The sequence below is a fragment of the Phascolarctos cinereus genome, unplaced genomic scaffold (genome assembly GCF_003287225.1).
Source record: "Phascolarctos cinereus isolate Bilbo 61053 unplaced genomic scaffold, phaCin_HiC Scaffold_1;HRSCAF=81, whole genome shotgun sequence".
Taxonomy (NCBI): domain Eukaryota; kingdom Metazoa; phylum Chordata; class Mammalia; order Diprotodontia; family Phascolarctidae; genus Phascolarctos; species Phascolarctos cinereus.
Genome location: NW_027555514.1, coordinates 273485462 through 273507474, shown reverse-complemented (window position 1 = coordinate 273507474; position 22013 = coordinate 273485462). Strand labels below are relative to the sequence as shown.

The following is a 22013-nucleotide window of genomic DNA, read 5'->3' as shown; positions in this document are numbered from 1 at the left end:
CCTCTGTACTACACATCCTGAAAAGAAAACTCCAGAGAGAAAGGCCATGCAGACCAGCAAGCTGGCAAAGCAAGAAGTGAATCACCCGTGAAGGGGGTTGGAATCAGAGCAATGTGAACTGCAGCGCAGGGTGAGAGACTGAGGCTGCCTCCCAACCAGGAGGGGAAGGAAGCTCCCAGCTCCTGCTGAGGGAGCCTGACGGCTTTCCACGCCTCCTGCCTCCAGTGCCCGGCACAGACCAGCAACATAAAGGGAACACTCATCACTCACTTTAACAGGCACAAACTGCTTGATGAATTTGATGCCATGCTCTTCCATGTGGTCCCCAATTTTGTTGGCCATGTCTTGGTCAAACCCTCTCAGGAGAATGGATCGAACCATCACGGTGACGTCCAAACCGATGCCCGCCAGGAACCCAGCACATTCGAGAGCTACGTAGGAAGCCCCTACCACCAGTGTCTTTCCCGGGCAGTAAGGCAAGGAGAAAAGGTCATCGCTGGAAACATGAGAAAAAAAAGTTAGATCCACCAAGCGATGACCAAATAAGGCAATTATGTCATTTCGGTGTGTTTCTAGGACTGAGAAATGCTTAGTTATTAATTATCCACAGGTTAATTACACATGGCAGTTTTATTAAATTAAATCCTGTTTTCTGTGCACTCCCCATCCTCCCAACGATTCCCACCATAGTAAGGTGGTGAATGACCAGGACACAACAAAACTGGAATCAAAACTATAGATAAACTATAGCTATGAAGGTAAAATCAGATTTATTTTTCTGACTTAGAAAACATTCTAAAACCAATGAGAAATGCTAAAAAAAAAATCAAACCAAACCACATATTTGGGATCACCCATATTACTTTTCCATTACGCTGAGTACTTCCAATTTCATTCATGTGAATGAATGCATTCCCAGCATGGGAACCTGCTCCACAAAAGCAGATTGCAGCCCACACCAAACAATAATAATAACAACCACCAACAGCTATAGAGCACTGTAGGATGTGTAGTGCTTTAGGATCTCCCTTGAGCCCATTTAGGACTTGATTGATCACGGATCCATAGGTTTAGAAGTGGAAGGGGTCTTCAGAGTCATCCAGCTGAACCCCATCCTTTTACAGATGTGGAAACTCTGGCCCATAGAGGCTAATTTCCCAATATCACATAACTGGCAATATCATATAACTGGTTAATTTCACAATATCACATAACTGGCAATGTCTTATAACTGGTTAATTTCCCAATATCACATAACTGGCAATGTCTTATAACTGGTTAATTTCCCAATATCATATAATTGGCAATGTCTTATAACTGGTTAATTTCCCAATATCACATAACTGGCAATATCATATAACTGGTTAATTTCCCAATATCATATAACTGGCAATGTCTTATAACTGGTTAATTTCCCAATATCACATAACTGGCAATATCATATAACTGGTTAATTTCCCAATATCACATAACTGGCAATGTCTTATAACTGGTTAATTTCCCAATATCACATAACTGGCAATATCATATAACTGGTTAATTTCCAATATCACATAACTGGCAATGTCTTATAACTGGTTAATTTCCCAATATCATATAACTGGCAATGTCTTATAACTGGTTAATTTCCCAATATCACATAACTGGCAATATCATATAACTGGTTAATTTCCCAATATCACATAACTGGCAATATCATATAACTGGTTAATTTCCCAATATCACATAACTGGCAATGTCTTATAACTGGTTAATTTCCCAATATCACATAACTGGCAATATCATATAACTGGTTAATTTCCCAATATCACATAACTGGCAATGTCTTATAACTGGTTAATTTCCCAATATCATATAACTGGCAATGTCTTATAACTGGTTAATTTCCCAATATCACATAACTGGCAATGTCTTATAACTGGTTAATTTCCCAATATCACATAACTGGCAATATCTTATAACTGGTTAATTTCCCAATATCACATAACTGGCAATGTCTTATAACTGGTTAATTTCCCAATATCACATAACTGGCAATATCATATAACTGGTTAATTTCCCAATATCATATAATTGGCAATGTCTTATAACTGGTTAATTTTGCAATATCACATAACTGGTTAATTTCCCAATATCACATAACTGGCAATGTCTTATAACTGGTTAATTTCCCAATATATATAACTGGCACAGGTAGAATCTTAAGGAAGTCCTTACAAGGAAGTTAAGGGGTTTTGGGGCTGGCCTTGCATCCAAGGTAACACTAGGGTGTTTAAGACAATGCATGGGGGTTAATTTCCCAACTGATTCTGACTTAGTAAACCTTGGGCAGTCACAATCTCCTTATGTGAGAACTTCTCCATTCTTACAAATACAGAGAAGGGTTAGATGATAAGCTTTACTGACTCTTTGAGATGCCACAAAATGATAATATACTACAGAGGTCCCATTACATAGTTTGACATTTTTTTCCCAATGAATTGATCCATTCTGCTGATTTTTTTTTTGCTGATTCTATCCTCTTTTTCTTTCAAGAGAAGTCTGTTATACTTTAAAGATTTAAGAGCTCTAATCCATGCAATGCCCAATCTCTATTCCAGAGAACCAGAGATGAAGTCTGCTACCTACCTCCTACCAAAGAGATGAAATATGATTGTACATGTAGAGACTGTGTGCTATCTTGGAGGGAGAGGGAAGCAGGGAGAAAAATTTGGAACTCAAAATTTTACAAAAATGAATGTTGAAAACTATATTTACATGCAATTAGAAAAAAATAAAACATTATTAAGGGGAAAAAAAACCAAAGAGATGAAATACTCAAATCAAAGGATGAGACCTGCTTTTGGACATGGCCAATGAGGGAATTTGTTTTGCCCAACTATGTGTATTTGTTACAAGGGTTTTCTTTTTCTTTTTCAGTTGGGGGGCAGGAAGAAGAAATGGGTTTCTGCTTGTTAAAAAAATTAAATCAAAATTTAATATTATTATTATTTTAAAGACTGGGTCTCCCTATCTCTAGGCTGGAAATGCAGTGGCCATTCATGGGCCGGAGTCCAAAACTGACTGGTGCAGAAGCTTTGACCAGCTCCATTATTAATCTTGGCCATTCTGCCCTTTCTTAGGCAGTCTGGAGGTCCTTACTCCAGGGGGATCACCATACTCATTCTGCACTTAATAGGGACATACAATTGAGCTATCAAACCCAGAAATCCTTAGCTCAAGAGATTTACCAGCCTCATTCTCCCCAGTAATAATAGCAGTAGTAATAGTAATAATAATAATAAAAATAATAGCCAATGATGATAATGATGAGGATGAAATAGCTAACATTTATATAGTGCTTCCTATGTGCCAGGCACCGTGCTAAGCGCTTTACAATTACTGTCTCATTTGATCACTATAAATAGCACATATCGCAGATATGTATCACCACCAAGAAAAAAAAATGTGCTAGTGGAGCAGCTAGGTGGCGCAGTGGATAGAACCAGCCCTGAAGTGAGGAGGACCTGAGTTCAAATCTGGCCTCAGACCAAACACTTGACACTTACTAGCTGTGTGACCCTGAGCAAGTCACTTGACCCCAATTGCCTAAAAAAAAAAAATTGTGCTATAAAGGATGGCTCTTGGACAGGGAGGGTGGGTGCACAGGGAGAGAGGGAGAAATCTATCTAATAACAAAATAACTAAAATCAATGTCATAGAGGTCCCCAATGGAAAAATGCTTCACCTAAAGTACAATGCTTCATTTATGTTTTCACTTATTTTTTTTTACCAGAAAATCTAAAGAACATATCCCAAATGCCCTTAGAAAGGATTTTCATGGCCCCATGATGCTAGCATGACTCCCACTTAAAACACTTGGTAGCTTGCTACTCGCTTTTACTAGCAATCACTATAAGCTATAGCCCCAGAAAGCACCAATATCAATGGTGTCTGTATCAATATCAATCCCTGTCTCAACTCTATTCCTGCAAAGGACGATCATCTCCCTTGAACCTGAGGAGAAATTAGACCTGTGGCATTAGGAGCTGAATTAGAGGATAAGTGAGTGGTGGAATCACCAAACATGTCTGGTCATAATTAAATTGAAAAGCCAGAAACAGGTGTGCTAAAGAGGGAAAGATGTGACCTGGGAGAGATGCCAGGAACACTTACCTGCTGATACAATATTCTTTGTCTCCCGGGATGCCCGGATAGCGTGGCCTTTCTCCAGTGGCGAGGAGAAACCTCTCCGCCGTATAGAATTTTTCTCTGCCCTTTATATTGGTCGCCTGCGGAGAAATCGACCGTTTAAAGAGTCAAAGGGAGTCAGTCTGCCTAACTTTTACTTAGCCATCACGCAAGGCTTCCCTCCCACATATATACTAAAGGCAGAGGCAGCTCCTGTTGGCCAAGCTGATTTTTACCTTAATTTGTGGGGGCCCACAAATTCTCCATAAGCATTCTCGTAGGTGACCTTGTTCTCCCGTAAGGCAACCCGGTAACCCCAGTTCAGAGAGCCAATGTAACTCTGGACCGCTTCTGTCATGCTTTCCCAATTATGTTTGACTGTAGATGAAACAAGGCATAGAATAATTGAATTTTTTAATTCAGCGACTCTAGATCCATCTGACGTAATAATCACTAGCATTTATATAACAATTTACAATTTGCAAAAGTGCTTTACATGTTCTCATGCAATCCTCAAGACAATCCTGAGAGGTAGGTGTTATTACTATCCCCATTTCACAGATGAGGAAACTGAGGCTAAGTGTATATGAATTTGAGTTTTCTTGACTCCAAGCTCCACATTCTATCCACTGTGCCTCTAGTGACCACAAAGACCAAGAGCTTTCCAGTTTAAAGTAACAGGATACTAAGACTACAGCTGGGGCAGCTAGGTGGCACAGTGGATAGAGCTCTGGCCTTGGAGTCAGGAGGACCTGAATTCAAAGCCAGCCTCAGACACTTGATACTGTTTGACCCTGGCCAAGTCACTTAACCTCAATTGCCTCACCAAAACAGCAAAAAAAAAAAGGCATCCAGAAATCCTAAAATTGTTACATAAACGGGCATCACTTTTAATTTGGAATGCTGGATCCTGGCACACAGTAAACACTGGCCGATGCTTCATCGATCTACTGGAGGAATCTGGTATAGTGAGTAGCAACTGTGCCATATGACCGCCCCAAGCCCCTCTCAAATCCGGAGTTTTCAAGTGCAAGAAGGTGGACCAATTTGGTTCCTAAGCATCGGCTAGCTCTGATGCAGACTTGGAATTACAAGGAAGAAATCATTCAGCAATCAGATTAAACCCTCATCTGCAGGCAGATCAATTTCATCCAATTTATGTAAGGAAACTATAAATGGCTTAAAAGATCTTCAGACTTTAAATGCTGTTGATTTGAATCTTTACTTAAAAAGAAAAAAAGATAAATTAGCTACCTTTCTTTAGGGGGGAAAATGTGTGGGTGGCAGGGGAGGGGGTGTTATGGGGTGAACTGAAGGACATAAGACTTCATTTGAGACAAATTCTGTGTTGAATGTGTTTCATGTGCTCACACACACACACACACACACACACACACACACACACACACACACAATGGTGGAGAGTCAGCAAACACTAGAGTTGAGAGTTGACCCCACTCCTCTTCCCAAACATCTGGCTCCCCAGCCTTATTTAAGATGATCAAAAATACGAAATCCTTATTTTATAAAAAAACAAATTTTGACATGAAAAAATACTTGTAAAAAGCCTTCACGAGCTGTCCAGACCAGCTCCTTCATTTTACAGGAAAGGAAACTGAGGCTGAGGAAGGGATCATTGATTTGGAATTGGGAGGTACTGCACAGGTCATTTTACAAATGAGGAAACAGAGTCCAGAAAAGTTAACTGGCATAAGAGATTCAGAGCCAGAAGAGGTCATAGAACACAACTCCCTCTTTGTACAGATGAGGACACTGAGGACCAGAGGGGCATGACTGCTTCTGCTGACGAGAAAAAAAATTATATTCCACCCCACATCTAGAAAGAAGGGGGAAACGGATAAGAGGCCAGGATGTGTGATTTCAGGTATCTCTGGAGTCTATCTCCTTGGCTGTAAAATGAGAACGTTCACCTTGATCTTGTCAAGGTCCTTTTCAGCTCCAAATTCTGTGACTAGGACCGAGTTACATAGGGACGAGGCCTGTGATTTTATTGGGATGGGGAACTTTCTGATGAAGAAACTCTCTTTACCAGTGCTTCTCTGCTTAGTAGAGTCTTTTTTTTTTGGTGAGGCAACTAGGGTTAAGTGACTTGCCTACAGTCACACAGCTAATATCAAGTATCTGAAGCTGGATTTGAACTCAGGTCCTCCTGACTCCAGGGCCAATGCTCTATCCACTGCACCATCTAGCTGCCCCCATGCTTGGTATAGTCTTGGAGAGCTCCCAGACTAGTGAGTTTCAATGACTTACTCAGGGTCACCAAGCCAACACGAATCAGAGGCTTCCCTAGTGGCTCTATCCACTGAGCCACACTGCCTTCCATTTCCACCTCCCAGCAGAACAACCCAAATAAATCCAACAAGTCTCTTCATGAGCACAAAGCTTTTACAAGAGTATCAACTCCTGCTCCATTTCACGGAATTAGCATTGCAAAGGAATCCAGGGCCATCTGGTCAAACCCCAGCACCTGGAAAAGACGCCTTCTAACTGCAAGCCAGGAGTTATCAACTGCTCCAGTCTGAGCCCTAACCGTCTGTCCAAAGGCTTCCTCACCGCCCCCTACTTCTCTCCAATCTAGACAGGCTGCCACAAGGGCTTCCTGAGAGGGCACATTTAACCTACCTTCACTATTGCCTCCAGGAACAAAAAATAACCCACCTCCTTTTGGTGTTTAAAATCCTTCTCTACTCCCTTTCTAGCCTTAGCACACACTCCTCATCCCAAGGGCTGTAATCTGGGGAACCTGCCTTGGTACTGCCCCCTTACACCGGCTGGACCCCATGGCCAGAAGGCTTTCTCCTCACACCTGCATCAGAATCTCTCCTTCACCACTGAGCCCACGCAGCCTCCTCTGACCTCCCCAACAGCTAAGGCCATCTCCCCCGCCAAGCTAACATGCACCATGTTTAACAACATCCTATTTATCCCATATACATTTATTTAAGCTCTTTCACCTTTATAAGAAAAAAAAGAGAGACATTTTAAAGATTAAAAACCCATTTCCCAAAAAAATCTAGGGCAAGTCAAGCAGTCTCTCTCAGTTTGGGAACATTTTTCATAAGAGCAGCGGGTTTAGAGCTGACATCAAATGAGGCAGAATGTAAACTGGAGTCTTAGATCACTGAGTTGCTGAATAAACAGTTTACGAGCTGTGTTCTCTCTTGGTGACACCATTATCACCCAGATTTAAGAGTCCATGACATACACTGGGGAGCAGACGGTCTAAGGGACGACTTTGGAGTTCCATCAATGGATCAAATATTCCTGCTACCTCCTTTTTTTCAAGACTCTCCATTCTAGAAAGCTGCTGGGGAGTTAAGAATCTTTCTGAATGCCCTCCTCCTCTGAAGAGTGGTGGGCTCATTTCAGCTCAGAAGTTTGTGCAAGTGTGCATCCATGCATGCATGCATGCACACGCGCGCGCGCACACACACACACACACCTAATTCTTAGTCCTTGTTCTCTGAACTTGCTGTGAGATACTGGGCAAATTTCACGTCAAATCTAGGAAAAAGGAAAACTCTTCTCATCTGAAAAGACAAATAGTTGGACTTCATGGTGTCCAAATATTCCCATTTTAAAATTCTATGCCTGACTTAAGGCCTAAGGCTCTCCTATCCAAGACTTATATACAGGACCATCTTTCCTTCCTCTACTGAAGCTTATTAACTGTATAATATAACAGGTTCCCAGGTGTCAGCTAGGCAATTTGATCAATTAATCCCTGCTTATGAGATTTCTGATAACAGTGCTAATGACTGACCTGCCTTCCATGTATTACATGGATGTGTACATGTAGTATACAGCTACATAATGTGTGTGTCTTAACAGTAGCAGGGTGGGACAGTGGATAGAGTACCAGTCCTAGAGTCAGGAGGACATGAGTTCAAATCTGACCTCAGACATTTACTAGCTGTGTGACCGGAAGCAAGGCACGTAGCTGCCTCAAAACAAAAAACAAAAACAAACAAAAAAGTGGTCTTCTGGAAGTATAGTGAATAGAGAGCTGGCATTAAAGCCAGGAAGATCCGGGTTCAAATCCTGCCTCTGACACATACTAGTGTGCGATTCTGGTCTAGTCACTTACCCTCCCAATGTTCCTGATAACTTTCTAATATGATAAATTGCAGAGAAAGGGCTGACCTGCAGGTAGGGGGAGTTCTCTATACCCATGAAATCAATCTAATTCCTACCCCTCTCTTTGGGAAAATAAAACTAGATAAGGATCATTAAAGCGTTTTGTTGGGTTTTTTTGCTTGTTTGTTTGGTGAGGCAATTGGGGTTAAATGACTCGCTAACTTGCCAGGGTCACATACCTAGTGAATGTCATGTGTCTGAGGCTGGATTTGAACTCAGGTCCTCCTGACTCCAGGGCCGGTGCTCTATCCACTGTGCCACCTAACTGCCCCCAAAGTATCTTTTAAAAAAGAAATAAAAGCAGGGCCAGAAAGAAGCACAGCCAGGCAGGATAGCTCTGAAAGCCACAGCTGAGCCTTAAATTAAGGCACGTGCCTAACATCACCCAGGTAGTAAATGAAAGAGGAGGGATCTGAACCAGGTAACTGGATCTTATGTTCAGAGCTACGAGGGACCCCCCCCCCCAGGATCACCTCTCACTTTCCAGAGAAGCAGCCTGGGTCCTAGAGGGGTTAAAGGCCTGCCCATGATCTCACACACACGCAGTAAATGATGTAAGTGGGAGATTCTAAATCCAATTCCCCGACCCCAGCAGCCTCGAATGATTATCAAGACAGCCCAGACTCCTCTCAGAAGAGCTGCCCACATGCTGGGCACGGGGAGGGGGAAATGCCTGCTCACTGGCAAGCCAGGCCCCATCCCTAGCACTCCCCAATGCCCCTGAAAGCCAATGATGAGCATCACTTCAGAGAAGCACAGAGGTCAGGGGCATTTAATACAACAACATAAAATGGGGAGCATTCACTAGAAAAGGCCCCCCAATCTTTGAAACTGGAAGATTTTCCAGCTCTTGATGATAGCAAGATTCTATTTCCCATGCAGTCACTGCTAACCCTGAGCTACCTGAAAAAAATGACAGTAAAGGAAGGAGTGGGGAGGGAGAGGAGAGGAGGTGAGAGAAAAAGACGACAGGAGAGAAAGATAAGAGAGACAGGAAAGAAGAGAAAACAGAAGAAAGAGAGAGGAGAGAAAAAAAGAGAGAGAGGAGAGGAGAAGAAAGGAGAGGAGAAGGGAGAGAGATAGGAGACAGAGAAGAGAGACAGGAAAGGAGAAAAGAGAAGAAAGAAAGGAGAGAAAAAAAGAGAGGAGAGGAGAGGAGAAGAAAGGAGAAGAGAAGGGAGAGAGATAGGAGCCAGGAGACAGAGAGAAGAGAGATAGGAAAGGAAAAAGAGAAGAAAGAAAAGAGAGAAAAAAAGAGAGAGAGGAGAGGAGAGGGGAGAGAGATAGGAGCCAGGAGACAGAGAGAAGAGAGATAGGAAAGGAGAAAAGAGAAGAAAGAAAAGAGAGAAAAAAAGAGAGAGAGGAGAGGGGAGAGAGAGATCACTATAAAAACCACCTTCACAGTATTATTCACCAAGCTATTAGCAACGGCCAGGGCACCCATCCCAGATCAACAGTACAGACCACAAATGGAAAAAACAGATTTTATCTCCGTACCTTGCTCCTCCACCTGCCAGCCATATTTGCGGGAATCCTGTAAGGCCTGTCCTAACAGAGCCGCCTGGTGCATGAGTTTCTTGGGTATACAGCCGACATTTACACACGTCCCTCCAAGACCTGCAAGGATGTTTTAAAAAGGAACACTTTTAGCACAGTTGATGACCCAAATCACACCCAACAAAGTCAATGGCAAGAATCATTTTTTAAAAAATAACAAAATTTTAAAAATAAGAAGTATTATGAATCTACTCCACAAATTTTCAGGAATGGTGTTGGCCAGAAGGGTGGACGTTCCAATCCATCTAAAAACAGATTTACCTGATGTACTTAAATCAATAATTAGTAAAAATCTATTAATTTTAATTAATTTAATATTAATTCATCCCTTCAACAAGCATAATAAACACCTACTACGTGCCAAGCACTGGCCTAAGCCCTGAGGAAATAAAGGCAAAAATGCAAGTCCCTGCCCTCAAGGAGTTTACATTTATGTAACTTCTATTATATTCATCTAATTATATATATAATATATATATATATATATATATATATATATATATATATATATATATATATATATATATATATATATATATATATATATACACACATACATATACACACACACACACACAATGGAAATCACAAAGTTCCCTGTAGAATATAAGCTCCTCGAGGGCAGGTTGGTCTTATTTTGGATCTATAGCTCGAGTGCCTGGTGTTTTTATTTTGTGATTTCATCACTGTACGGAACTCCTAGTTCATAAATTCCCTTCACCAAAGTAGGCTGGCACCTGGTCTGCAGCTCATGGACATAAGAGGTTGCCTGGAACTTGGGAGGGATTTGACAGGTGCTTAGTTGATTGATTCATCTTCTTTTCCTAATCTTTAGGCATTCCTCTGAGGCTGCCTACCCACCTCTGCCTGCCCACCCTTGTTTCTCAGAAAGGAAAACACGCTCTGAGAAAAGAAATGAAGGTTGTTCTTAGGAGAATTTGGCTCACGAAGGGTCAATGAAGACCTAGAAGAGTGAATCCTTCCTAGTTCTGCCCAATAGGTAAAAAAAAAAAATTGACAGTCATAGGATTCCAGAATGAGAGTGGGAAGGTACCTCAGAGGCCATCCCAGCCATTTTACAGATGGGGAAACTGAGGTTCAGGGAATGAATGGCCCAAAGTCAAACAGCTAATAAGCAAGCAGAGACGGGAGTGTAACCCTCCAGCAACTGCCAGGTAAAACAAAAAGCCATCCTCCTGAGAAGGAAAAACCCAAGCCTGGACATCACGCCCCCTCATTTTACCCCCAGAGGGAAGCAAACCGCAGGGTATGTTCAGGAGGCCAAGAGAAGGAGCCACCCCAAGGGGGGAGAGTCATTTAGTTTCCCCACATTCGCAATTATGGAGGCATGAAGAATAGAACTGGCTTCCTCCCCATAAATGTTGTTCATGATTAAAGACAGAGAGCCCCTATCTACCGCAGCAGGCTGGAAGCTAATTACGCTAGTCTATTTCCCCATTGAGAATGAAATGTGTTATGATTAAACGTTTATTCTGCGAGTCAGGGTGGTCCGGGAAAGCCCACTGGCCAAATCTATCATTCCATTCCTTAATGCTGACCCCTTTTTCTTCTACCAGCCAGCCAATCCACTAAGGGATCCCGGTAATTTCTCTGCACTGCAGAGAACAGTGGCCTGGGGTTGGGGGGTCATGAGAAGCACCCACAGTTCAGCCCCATCTCCACCACTTACCTGTAACATATACCCTTGGGCAGAGCTTTTAATCCTCCCCAGTCTTAGGTGGTGATAATAACACGCTTTAGAGTTCTGAAAAGACTTTCATGAACATAACCTCATCTGATCCTCATAATAAACTTTTAAGGCAGGGCAGGGCAAGAAATGATATCCCTGTTTTTACAGATGAAATCACCAGGGCTGGAGAGACTTCAATTTTGCCTTTAGTTAATTTTTAAGTTTTTTTTATTCATGCCTTCTATTTTCACATCAGTTATTCCCATCAATACCAGACACTACATCCTTTCCTACCCCATCTAACGAACCTTCCCTAATAGCAAATTAAAACAGTCCAACAAAATTAACTGGCACTCCATGTCCAACAGCATAGGCAACATTTTACCCTGTATGCACCACCCTTCACCTCTCTACCCAAAGCACAGGTTCTTAACTTGTTTGGGGTTTAGGCAGAGTAGTAAAGGCCAGACCCTTTCTCAGAATCTTGCTTTCAAATGCATAAACTATAAAGGAATATAGGAATATATAATATATATTTAATACAACAGAATATATAATATAAAAACAAATATATATAAATGAAAACATAAAGGTTTATAAAGGAAACTTTATTATAATTTAACTTTATATATTTTTTAAAATTATAGCAAAATAAAGTTAGCCAAAATACAAAAAAGAAAATAAAATCAAGTTCACAGAACTCAGTTTAAGAGCCCCTGACCTAAAAGAAGCTCATCTCCTCAATGTTTCTCTAGAACCAAGACTGGCCATTACAGTGATAGCACGCATAGCTTTCCGTGTTCTTTTCATTTACATTATTTTCTCTGTCTAGTATAATTTTAATAATAATAATAATAAGTGGCATTTAAATAGTGCTTTAAGGTTTGCAAACAGCTTTACAAATATTTTTTCTATTCGATCCTCACAAACACCCTGGGAGCCAGGTATGATTATTATTCCCACCTTGCAGATTAGGAAACTGGACAGACTGAGGGTTAAGGGACAAATTCACACAGCTGGAATTAGGTCTGCTGGATTCCAAGTCTAGCAAGCTATCCACTAGTCCCCAACTTCCTCTAACTGCCACATGCCTCAGAACCTCAAGGTTAATTTAGGGTGAGAGAGAGATGCCAGAGACTAGGGTGTCTGATTTATCAAAAGCAAATCTTGAAGCACCTGGGATCACAGCGTGAGAGCTGAAATCAATCTCCGAAGTCACTATCATTTAACAGACAAGGAAATGAAAGCACAGACAGATTTAGTACAAGGTCACATGGAAGAAGAGGAATTTGAACTCAGTTCCTCTGACTGCAAATCCAGGGGTCTTAAGGTGAGTTGAACACCATCTACCACTTCATTGGCACACAAAGTTACTCTGATGAAAAAAAAAGCCCCTTAGGTATCTCTCTGCATTAGCACTCTTAACAGGAAGATTCTAAGTAAGAGCAAAATGGTGTTAGCCTGAATGGTGAAAAATTATAAAGATTTATCTCGTCTCTGGAGAACTGAGGCTGAAGCATCTCCTTCCTCCTGACAGAAAGGCAGGAGGCAGAACATCGCACACAGTGCCAAAGGAGGCCTGGTTTTGTTTAACTGAGTTTCTTTGTTAAAGAAACCCTCTCCCAAAGGACTCGTGATGAAAAATGTTATTCACCCCCCAGAGAGAGAAGCAATGAGCTCTTGAGGGCGAAAACTGAAGCATAATGTTTTCACTTTCTATATTTTTCTTGCTTTTTTTGTGACATGGCTAATATGGAAACATGTTCTGCATGATTTCACATGTATAGTTGATATCATATTGTTTGCCTTCTCAGTAGGTGGGGAAGGGCCTGAGGGAGGGAGAGAATTTGGAACTCAAAATTTTTTTTTAAAGTGTTAAAAAAAATTTTTCCAAAAAAGAAACATTCCAAATAACTACACAATGCATAAATATTTGGGAATCTATTTACATGCAAATAATGAACCTTTACTCCAGTGACTGATATCTCTGTGTGTGTGAAAATATATATGCACACACATATATACATATACACACATATGTACTTTTACATATGTCTGTGTATACAGCAAAATATGCATGCATGTATGTAATAATAGTATTAATAAAGAGCTGGTATTTTAAAAAGAGAAAGAAACCTTCTCCATTGGGTCATGGTGGGGGAAGGGGCATAGCCAGAGCTGACCACAAGGCCAAAAACAAAGGCGTGAATAAAACTTTTTCTTCAAATGCCAAGGGACAGTAAATGGCCTCTTTGATGAGAACGCCAGAGGTCAATGAGTAGTAATGACCTCGGCAACAAGGACGTTAGTTTTATGGGAACCAGATGAAGCGAGGATACTAATTCAGGCTTCTGCTTTTATAACTGTGGAATAAGGGGAGAGAGACTTGAAGACAGTGGAGACCTCGTTCAACTCTTGGGTAATCCAAGTTGCCCCAAAGCCTTGACCCGAGGATGGAGGCTTGCTTGTGGCAACACCTTCGTTGATATTCTGAGCCCAAAGTTGGCAGTATTTAATAAAATTGAATGCCAATGAAAAACTCCAGCCTCATTCAGCTTGGCCCACTTGCTAGACCAGACTAGTGTCTGACTAATTTCATTAACGGGTTTCATAAGCAAATGACTTCATAGCTTAAAAAATAAAATAAAAAAACCACATTCCTACTGATCTGCATCCGAGATATTGAGAAAAACTTACCCCATCTATTTCCAAGAGGAGTCGGAGTGACAAAGTCTAGCACCATAATCTTCTTGCCATATTTAGCCGCCTCCTGGGGAACAAATTTAATAAAATTAATATCCAAAAAACGAGGCTAGAAAGTGCCTTGTAGTTAAAGGGTCATGTTGTTTTTCATTAAGCCATAATGACGAAGCATGACCAGTTATTAATCCCAGCAAAACTTCATAGGCCAAGGTCATTACCATAACTGGGATGAAAATGAAAAGACATACATAGAGATACTCAGGGGCAGTCTTAAAATGTGCAATGAAGTTTCACTCGAGGAAATTACTGTCTGAGTCAGATATCCTGAATACTCCATTTAATAATTAAGCAATAACAGGAAAAGGTCAGCCCATTTCCAAAAAACTTAAGTGACCAAAAACAATAGATATGTGAATTTCCAAGAGCCCTTGTCTCTATGTATTCTTGATAAAGAGATCATAAATTGAATTTGAATTGACCATGTGCAATAAATAAGCCATTACCACAGTGAGTTAAGGCTGAATGGGAGAGGTTTTTCTTATGAAACTGTCAAGCACCATCCTTCCTGTAAAGGGTATTTCTCAAGCCTGGTCTGCCCTTTCTACAGTGTCTCCAAGTCACAGGATCAAAGATTAGACGTAAAAGGGACCTCCAAAGTCACAGAGTCCAACCTTCTCAGACCCAGGAAGGTGATGATTTGCCCAAGGTCACACCAGTTAGCAGACATCAGAGGTAGGATTTGAACCCCGAGGCTCTGACACCAGAACCAGGGTCCTTTCCAATGAACCTCAAGAATCTGATGTGTTTCTCAATAGGTTTATTCTTCTGTGGAACCACTACTCTGCATCGAAAATAATCTCTATCTAGCTATGTGACCCTGGGCAAGTCACTTAACCCAACTGCCAAAAAAAAAAAGAAAAGAAAAGAAAAGAAAAGAATCTCTGTGTGAGAGGAAGCCGGGCCACAAGGACAGAGGAGGGCTGGTCTTGAAATCAGGAAAACCTCAGGTTCAAGTTCTGAGTCTGACTCATCATGGCTGTGTGACCCCAGACAAATCATTTACCCTTTCAACAAACTAGCCAGCGATCTAAACATGGAAAGTTACTGGGTGAAACAATTACGTGCTCCACATTGGAGGGGGGAGAGCAGGTACTTAATAAATACTTTTTCATTCATTCTTGCCTCTGTACACCCAGACACAATAAATATTTATAAATTTAACCCCTGACCTAAACCCAAGCCCTGGTGTTAGCAGGGCAGTGGGCACCTCAATCTTAACTTTAAAACAAAGAGACATTTCTTGCCTATCTTGGCTTCATTTTAATCCTCCCTCCCTGATCACCACTTCATTCACCTCTGGCAGATGTTACAGCAGATGGTCCAAGACTGTGATCTTCAAACGCATGAGCTCACCTTCACTCAGGCCCTTGGATGGAGCAACACCAGCACATTCACCCCTCCCTCTCCCGGCTGGGCCCTTCCACTTCTACACTCCCCTGAATGAGCTCATCTCCCTCTTCCATCACCTCATGGGAGGCTCACAGAATCACTGCTGTTGAAAGTCAATTTCTGGAGACTTCAGGGGCTCAAACAGGGCGATTCAGGGCAGAAAAATCTTACTACTGAATGATGAAGAGGAGAGCATGTGGCCTTGAGAAGATGGATCTTTCCTCTCTGCCTGGGACTTGAGGAAACACTCCCTCCATCACCTCCACTTCTCGGGAGCCCCGATTTCCTTCAAGGCACATCACGTGACAGGCAATTAAGAAATGTTTGCTGATCGATTAGAACTACAGGAGGTGTGCCCCCCCAGCCTCAGGGTCTGCCCCTCCCACCTACCTGACAGTATTATTTTCTGTATAGACTTTATACAGTCAAGTGGCCTCTCCTATCAGAACATAAGCTCCCTGAGGACAGGGGCTCTCATTTTGTCTTTGTAGCCCCAGCCCTCAGCATGTTCTTGCAAAATGGTAGATGGGAGGGGCAGCTAGGTGGTGTAGTGGACAGAGCTCTGGCCTTGGAGTCAGGAGGACCTGAGTTCAAATCTGACCTCAGACACTTGACACTTACTAGCTGTGTGACCCTAGGCAAGTCACTTAGCTAAAAAAAAAAAGGTAGATGGGAGGCAGACTGGGTAGTGCGCTCTGGTTTTGGAGTCAGGAAGACTCAAGTTCAAATCCCTGGGCACATCTTTCTCAACCTCAGTATTTGCCATTCAGTCGTTTTCAATCATGTCAGACTCTTTGTGACCCCAGTTGGGGTTTTCTTGGCAGAGATACTGGTGAGGTTTGCCATTTCCTTTTCTAGCTCATTTTACAGACGAGGAAACTGAGGCAAACAGGGTAAGTGACTTGCCCAGGGTCACAGTTAGTGTCTGAGGATTGATTTGAACTCAGGAAGATGAGTCTTCCTGACTCCAAGTCCGGCACTCTGTGCACTACGGCGCCACCTAGCTGCCACCAATCACCAGTAAAATGGTATAAGAATAGCACATACCTCCCCAAAGATTAATTGGGATAATCACGTAAAGTGCTATATAAGTGCTGGCTAATATGAACAAATGCTTGTTGACCGAACAGACAGAGAAGGGAAAGAGAGTAGGGCCAGCAGCATCTCCATTAGCATTGTCCCTAAACTGGGAATATTGCTTCCAGATCAGTAGTTCAGTTACACAGATGGAGATTTCTTTCTTCCTGGTCCCCAGAAGTTTTACACATTTGATTATCCACTGGTGGAAATCTACGTGGTGTAGTGGTGGACAATGCCTGCCTCAGTTTCCTCATAAAATATGAGGTAAACAGACAAGAAGGCTTCTGGGGTCCCTTTGAACACTAAATCTCTGGTCCTATATTCTTGGGTGAGTTTTGGGTTGGGTTTTGTTTTTTTTTAATTTCCTGGAACTCAGTTTCTTCTTCTGTATAATGGTCTCTAAGACTCATCCCATCATCCCTTTCACCAACAGATGACCCATTCTCTGGCGGATTAGGAAAGTCACTCCAAATGCACGTACCTTGGCGGCAGCCAGGCCTCCAGAACCCCCTCCAATGATGATGAGGTCATAGTCATAGGACTCGGGGGTCTCTTCTGACCCATTCATTCTGTACAGAGTTTGAGGTGTGTCTTCCTTTTTGGCCTGAAGGAAAATAAAAAGGGAAAAAGTTTCACTCCAAAGCAGCCCTCGCCAGGGATTCCAGGAAACCCACCTTTTGGAATAAAACATCCCAGTGACCAAAATTACTCTGCGTGTTCTTGGCTCCCAATACCAGAATACAAGTGTAAACTCTTGCTTAGAGGTCATCAGTCTAGGGGCAGCTAGGTGGCGCAGTGGATAGAACAACGGCCCTGGAGTCAGGAGGACCAGAGTTCAAATCCAGCCTCCACACGTGATACTCACTAGCTGTGTGACCCTGGGCAAGTCACTTAATTCCAATTGCCTCACCAAAAAAAAAAAAACCACAGAGAGAGAGATCGATCATCAGCCTTTAGATTTAGGAAGAGAGTTTTCTTACTTCTCCCTAGGAGCTTTACATATTCCACCAACCCTCAGTGGAAAGGCAATATTGCACAGTGGATAGACAGGTGGGCACAGTTTCTTGAAGATCCCAAGTTCAAATCCTGCCTCCAACCCATACTGGCTATGTGACTCCAGGTGTGTAATTTGCCCTCTCTGTACCCCAGACAGCTTTCTAAGATTATAAACTGCACAACAGTTGTCAAAAAGTCAAGTTGAGATGAATTTATAGAATGTAAAAAAGGCAGATTTGGGAATATACAACAGAGTAAAAGAAAAGGATAGAACAGAAACACCATTCCACTGTATAAGTACCATTGCCAAGCTCATTCCCAAAGACAAGAGAAGGAAATGTACTTCCTTCTCTTTTTTGTAGAGGTGGGGGTCTATGGGTGAGGGATAAGTCATACATGGTCAGACTCGGTCAGTGTGTTGGTTAGTTTTGTTTAAATGCTTTTTCTGCCCCCTTTTTAAAAAAGTCTCCCTTACAGGTTAAAGCCAACTCACACCCGCCTGAAAGCCAGTTCACGAGACCCAATTCTGTTGTTGAAATTTTCAGGGTGAGCATTTATCCCCCTTGAAGTTGGCAAATGCTATAAATCAGGACTTGATTCATTGTTTTAATTTCTTTCTAGATTTGTGAAAAGGATGAATAAAATGTTAGAGCAGATTAAACTTAAAAGTGTGTCAAGTATGCATTCCCCACCCTCCCCAGAGAGCTGGGTGTTAAACATTTTCCAGCACATCACTGCTTACAATGGGAGGGCAGAGGAAAAGGATATAAAAAGCAAGAGACCAATTATTGGAGTTTTTTTTTTAAATTGCCAGCCAGCGTAGGTGGAAGGACTTTCCTCATCCCAGGAGTTCCCCCGGACCAAGGTCCCCTGAATTCAAAGGTCCAGACCAAACACTGGAAGAAAGAATGAAAAACTTGGCAGAACAAGAAAGATCTGGGTTCAAATGCCTGCTACCGCCTCCTAGCCGTGTAAGCATGGGCAAGTCACTGAGAAACTCTCTGAGCCAAAGTCCTCATCTGTAAGATAAGGCAACAGCAGTACCTACCACAGGGTTGCTGCAAGGATTGAGTGAGACACTATAAAGGCATCATGAGAACCTTAAAACACTGTAAAATGTCGGTTGTTATTACCCTCTACCAAGGGTGGGGGACCTGCAACCTAGAGGGCCGTATGTCGCCTCGAGGCCGAAGGTCCCCCATCCCTGCTAATAAGGTGGCTTAAGCAAACTATGTTGTTCTGAAAAGCAGTATGGAAAAATGCCTCAGCTTTGCATCACAGACCTTAAGCTTGAATCTTATCTAGCACTTACTACCTGCGTGCTAGTTAACCTCTCTAGGACTCGGTTTCCTCACCCGTAAAATGAGCAGGTTTGGACTGAATGACCTCTAAGGTCTTAGATCTCTTATTGTCCTATGTTAGAATTCCAAAAGACTCATGATGGAAAATGCTGTCCACATCCAGAGAAAGAACCATGGAGTCTGAATGCAGATCGAAGCATGCTATTTTTTTCTTTTTTTCTTTTGTTTTTTCTTTCTCATGGTGATTCTTCTTTCACAACATGACTCATGTGGAAATACGTTTAATATGATCATACATATGTCAGATTGCTTGCTGTTTTGGGGAGGGAGAGAAAAAATTTGGAGCTCAAAATCTTAAAACTATCTTTACATGTAATTGGAAAAAAATAAAATACTATTAAGGAAAAAAAAAGAAAATGTCAGAACTCTCATTAATGCAGCCATAGATGATGAAACATACCTCCCTCCTCTCAACAGAGAGGTGGTAGGCCATAGGTGTGGAATGAGGCATACGCAGTCAGATATGGCCTAACTACACAAGTGAATATCTTTGTTACAACAGAAGGCAACAATGTGGGGAAAGGGGTACCACTAGAAACTGACATTGACATAAAAAAATTGATATAATAAAAAATGATAAAATTGATATAAAAAATATTCATTTACATTAAAGAAAAAACTAGGCTGGGTCTCTGGAAATCTCACAAAGGCAGACATAAAGACAAATGCTTTCTTCCTGGAGCCCTTTTAATTTAATAGGTTGTCAAAAGAACCCATGTTTACTCTGAGTGAGTCCAGGGTAGAAACATTCTCCAGGCAGAAGTCAGTCAAGGATGAGCGTGGAAGGGTGAGGTAGGTAAGGCAGGGAACCGGGAGGGCAGCCCTGCCAGAATAAAGGTAGGGTGCCAAGTGTACCATCCCAAGATTTTCAGAGACTATTTTTAGGACTCATTACAGGTCCTTTACAACGAAGCAAAAAAAAAAAAAAAGGAAGGCTGAAACATCGACACAAACCATTAGCATTTCACCTTTCCTGTGGGTTAATATTCTAGACAGAAGCTGCTGCCATCCATTTTGACAGAGGTAATTTGCAAAGTGGGCTTCTTTTGCTTCTATGCCCCGTTAAGTCCTTTGTATTAGATTTAGGTTGGGCAAATCCATACTATTTGCATATTAAGGTTTCCAGTCCAAAGAATTACCGCTTTAATTAAATGGGGGAGCTCAGAAGAAATCATTCCGTAATTCTTATCCGCATTTGGCCCCATTTCACCCTAGCTAGTGAAAATGGCTTTGGGGATGTAATCTCATTTAACAGTCTGCCCTTTATAACTCAGACTCTAGAGAAATGCGGGGTGGCATTGGGTCGTGTAAAATTTTTCATCTGTGCTTCTTTATGTAAAGGAAAATATTGTATTGTCATGAAAAACTGGATGATTTTACTGTAAAAGGCAATGAGGACAAGGAAAGAGCTCTGGGATTGGAGGCAGATCTTGTTTGAATCATGGCTGTTTAACCTCTCTGGCCTTCAGTTTCTTCCTGTGTCAAAGGAGGGGTTTGAATGAGATGACCCCTGAGGTCCTTTCCAGGACTGCCCCGACAGTCCTACAGAAAGAGAAAGCGGACCGGGGGGAAGGAGAGCAAGGAGGAAAGGAGGTTTGAGAGCCTGGAATGGGCGGCCCCTCCACTTACCGGCTCAGGCTGAACGGTTCTGCTACTGCATGGAGGGGGAGGCAGGCAGGAGTTGGGATCAGGAGGAAGGGGCTGGGGTGTGGACAGCCGCAAGGGGGCAGCTTGGGGAGGAGGGATGGCGCCGAGGCGGCGCCTCTGTCTCCTTCTTGAGGGCATCGGTGGGGGCAGTTCGAGGTACAACGTGAAAGCACCAGGGACCCAGTGATACTCGTACCAGACACAGGAGAACCTGGCAGGTGTAAAATCAAAGGTGGGTGAGCACAGCCAGTATCCACAGTATCCAAAGGGCATCATGACTGATGCTCCACCTTCAACACAAGCCACTGTGGGAGGAAAACAGAGTTCAATGTCGAAGGCTGGCAACGTGGGAGGCAGCGGGGTACAGTGGAAAGCGCCCTGAGCTCTGGAGTCAGATCCCACCTTGGAGGGACGTTTAGGACTTTTGTGACCCTGGGCAAACCCCATCATCCCTGGGTCTCAGTTTCTGCATCTGTAAAATAAAAGGGTAGCACTAATGTGCCCTCCAAGGCCCCCTCCAGTTCCGGGTCAATAAACCTTATGATCTCCCCTGGGCCTCAGTTTACTCATCTGTACAAGAGATTAGGACCAGATGGCTTGCTAGCCCTCGTTCAAGGAACCTCTCATCTCATACCACTCCCTGGCACGGCCAACAGAAATCTGAACTTGGCACAGTAAGTCAATATGCCTGATTTTCTTTTTAATCATCCCTGTAAGCATGAAGGGGAAACAGTAGTTTTCAGATACATAACATCCTGTGTCTGGCAAACACAGACACACCAACAAAGCTATGCTGTCCGTACACTACCCTTCCTCCTTTCCACCCCCAGACGGATGACGAAAGATCTTAAGTATGACCATAAAGTCATTTCACTGGTGCACAGAAGCCCAGTCATTCTGACCAAGCGATTGTGGAAGACTGTTATCAGGGGAAAGAAAAACCAAAACCACCACCCCACAGTATGAAACATCCTCAGGGGAGTGGGATGTAAAACGCCTCCCAGGGAAATGCCTTGTCATGCTGACTACAACTCACAGGGAAGTCCCACAAAGACAATTCTTAGAGGGTGTCCTCAGGGCCAAATAGCAGGCAACTTACAACAGAAACCAGGAAGGAAGAACTGGCCCCACCTGAAGCTTCTTCCCTTGGGGACGTTACTGGAGGGGAACAAAAAGACAGGCGGAGCACCATAGGCTCTGAG

At 42.6% G+C, this 22013-nt stretch overlaps 1 protein-coding gene across 1 annotated transcript in view; it reads right to left on the bottom strand.

Annotated features, from left to right (window-relative positions):
• Positions 1–21020, bottom strand: part of TXNRD1 (thioredoxin reductase 1) — a 44414-nt gene extending 23394 nt beyond the window's left edge. Inside the window, exons 1-7 of the mRNA XM_078146940.1 lie at positions 20794–21020; positions 17289–17411; positions 14273–14345; positions 9826–9945; positions 4408–4548; positions 4156–4273; positions 271–496 (exon numbers count right to left, since the gene is read on the bottom strand). Of these exons, the coding sequence (XP_078003066.1) occupies positions 271–496; positions 4156–4273; positions 4408–4548; positions 9826–9945; positions 14273–14345; positions 17289–17411; positions 20794–20949 (957 nt within the window). The 5' untranslated portion in view covers positions 20950–21020. The remainder of the gene's footprint in view (positions 1–270; positions 497–4155; positions 4274–4407; positions 4549–9825; positions 9946–14272; positions 14346–17288; positions 17412–20793) is intronic.
• Between the last annotated feature and the right edge of the window lie 993 nt (positions 21021–22013).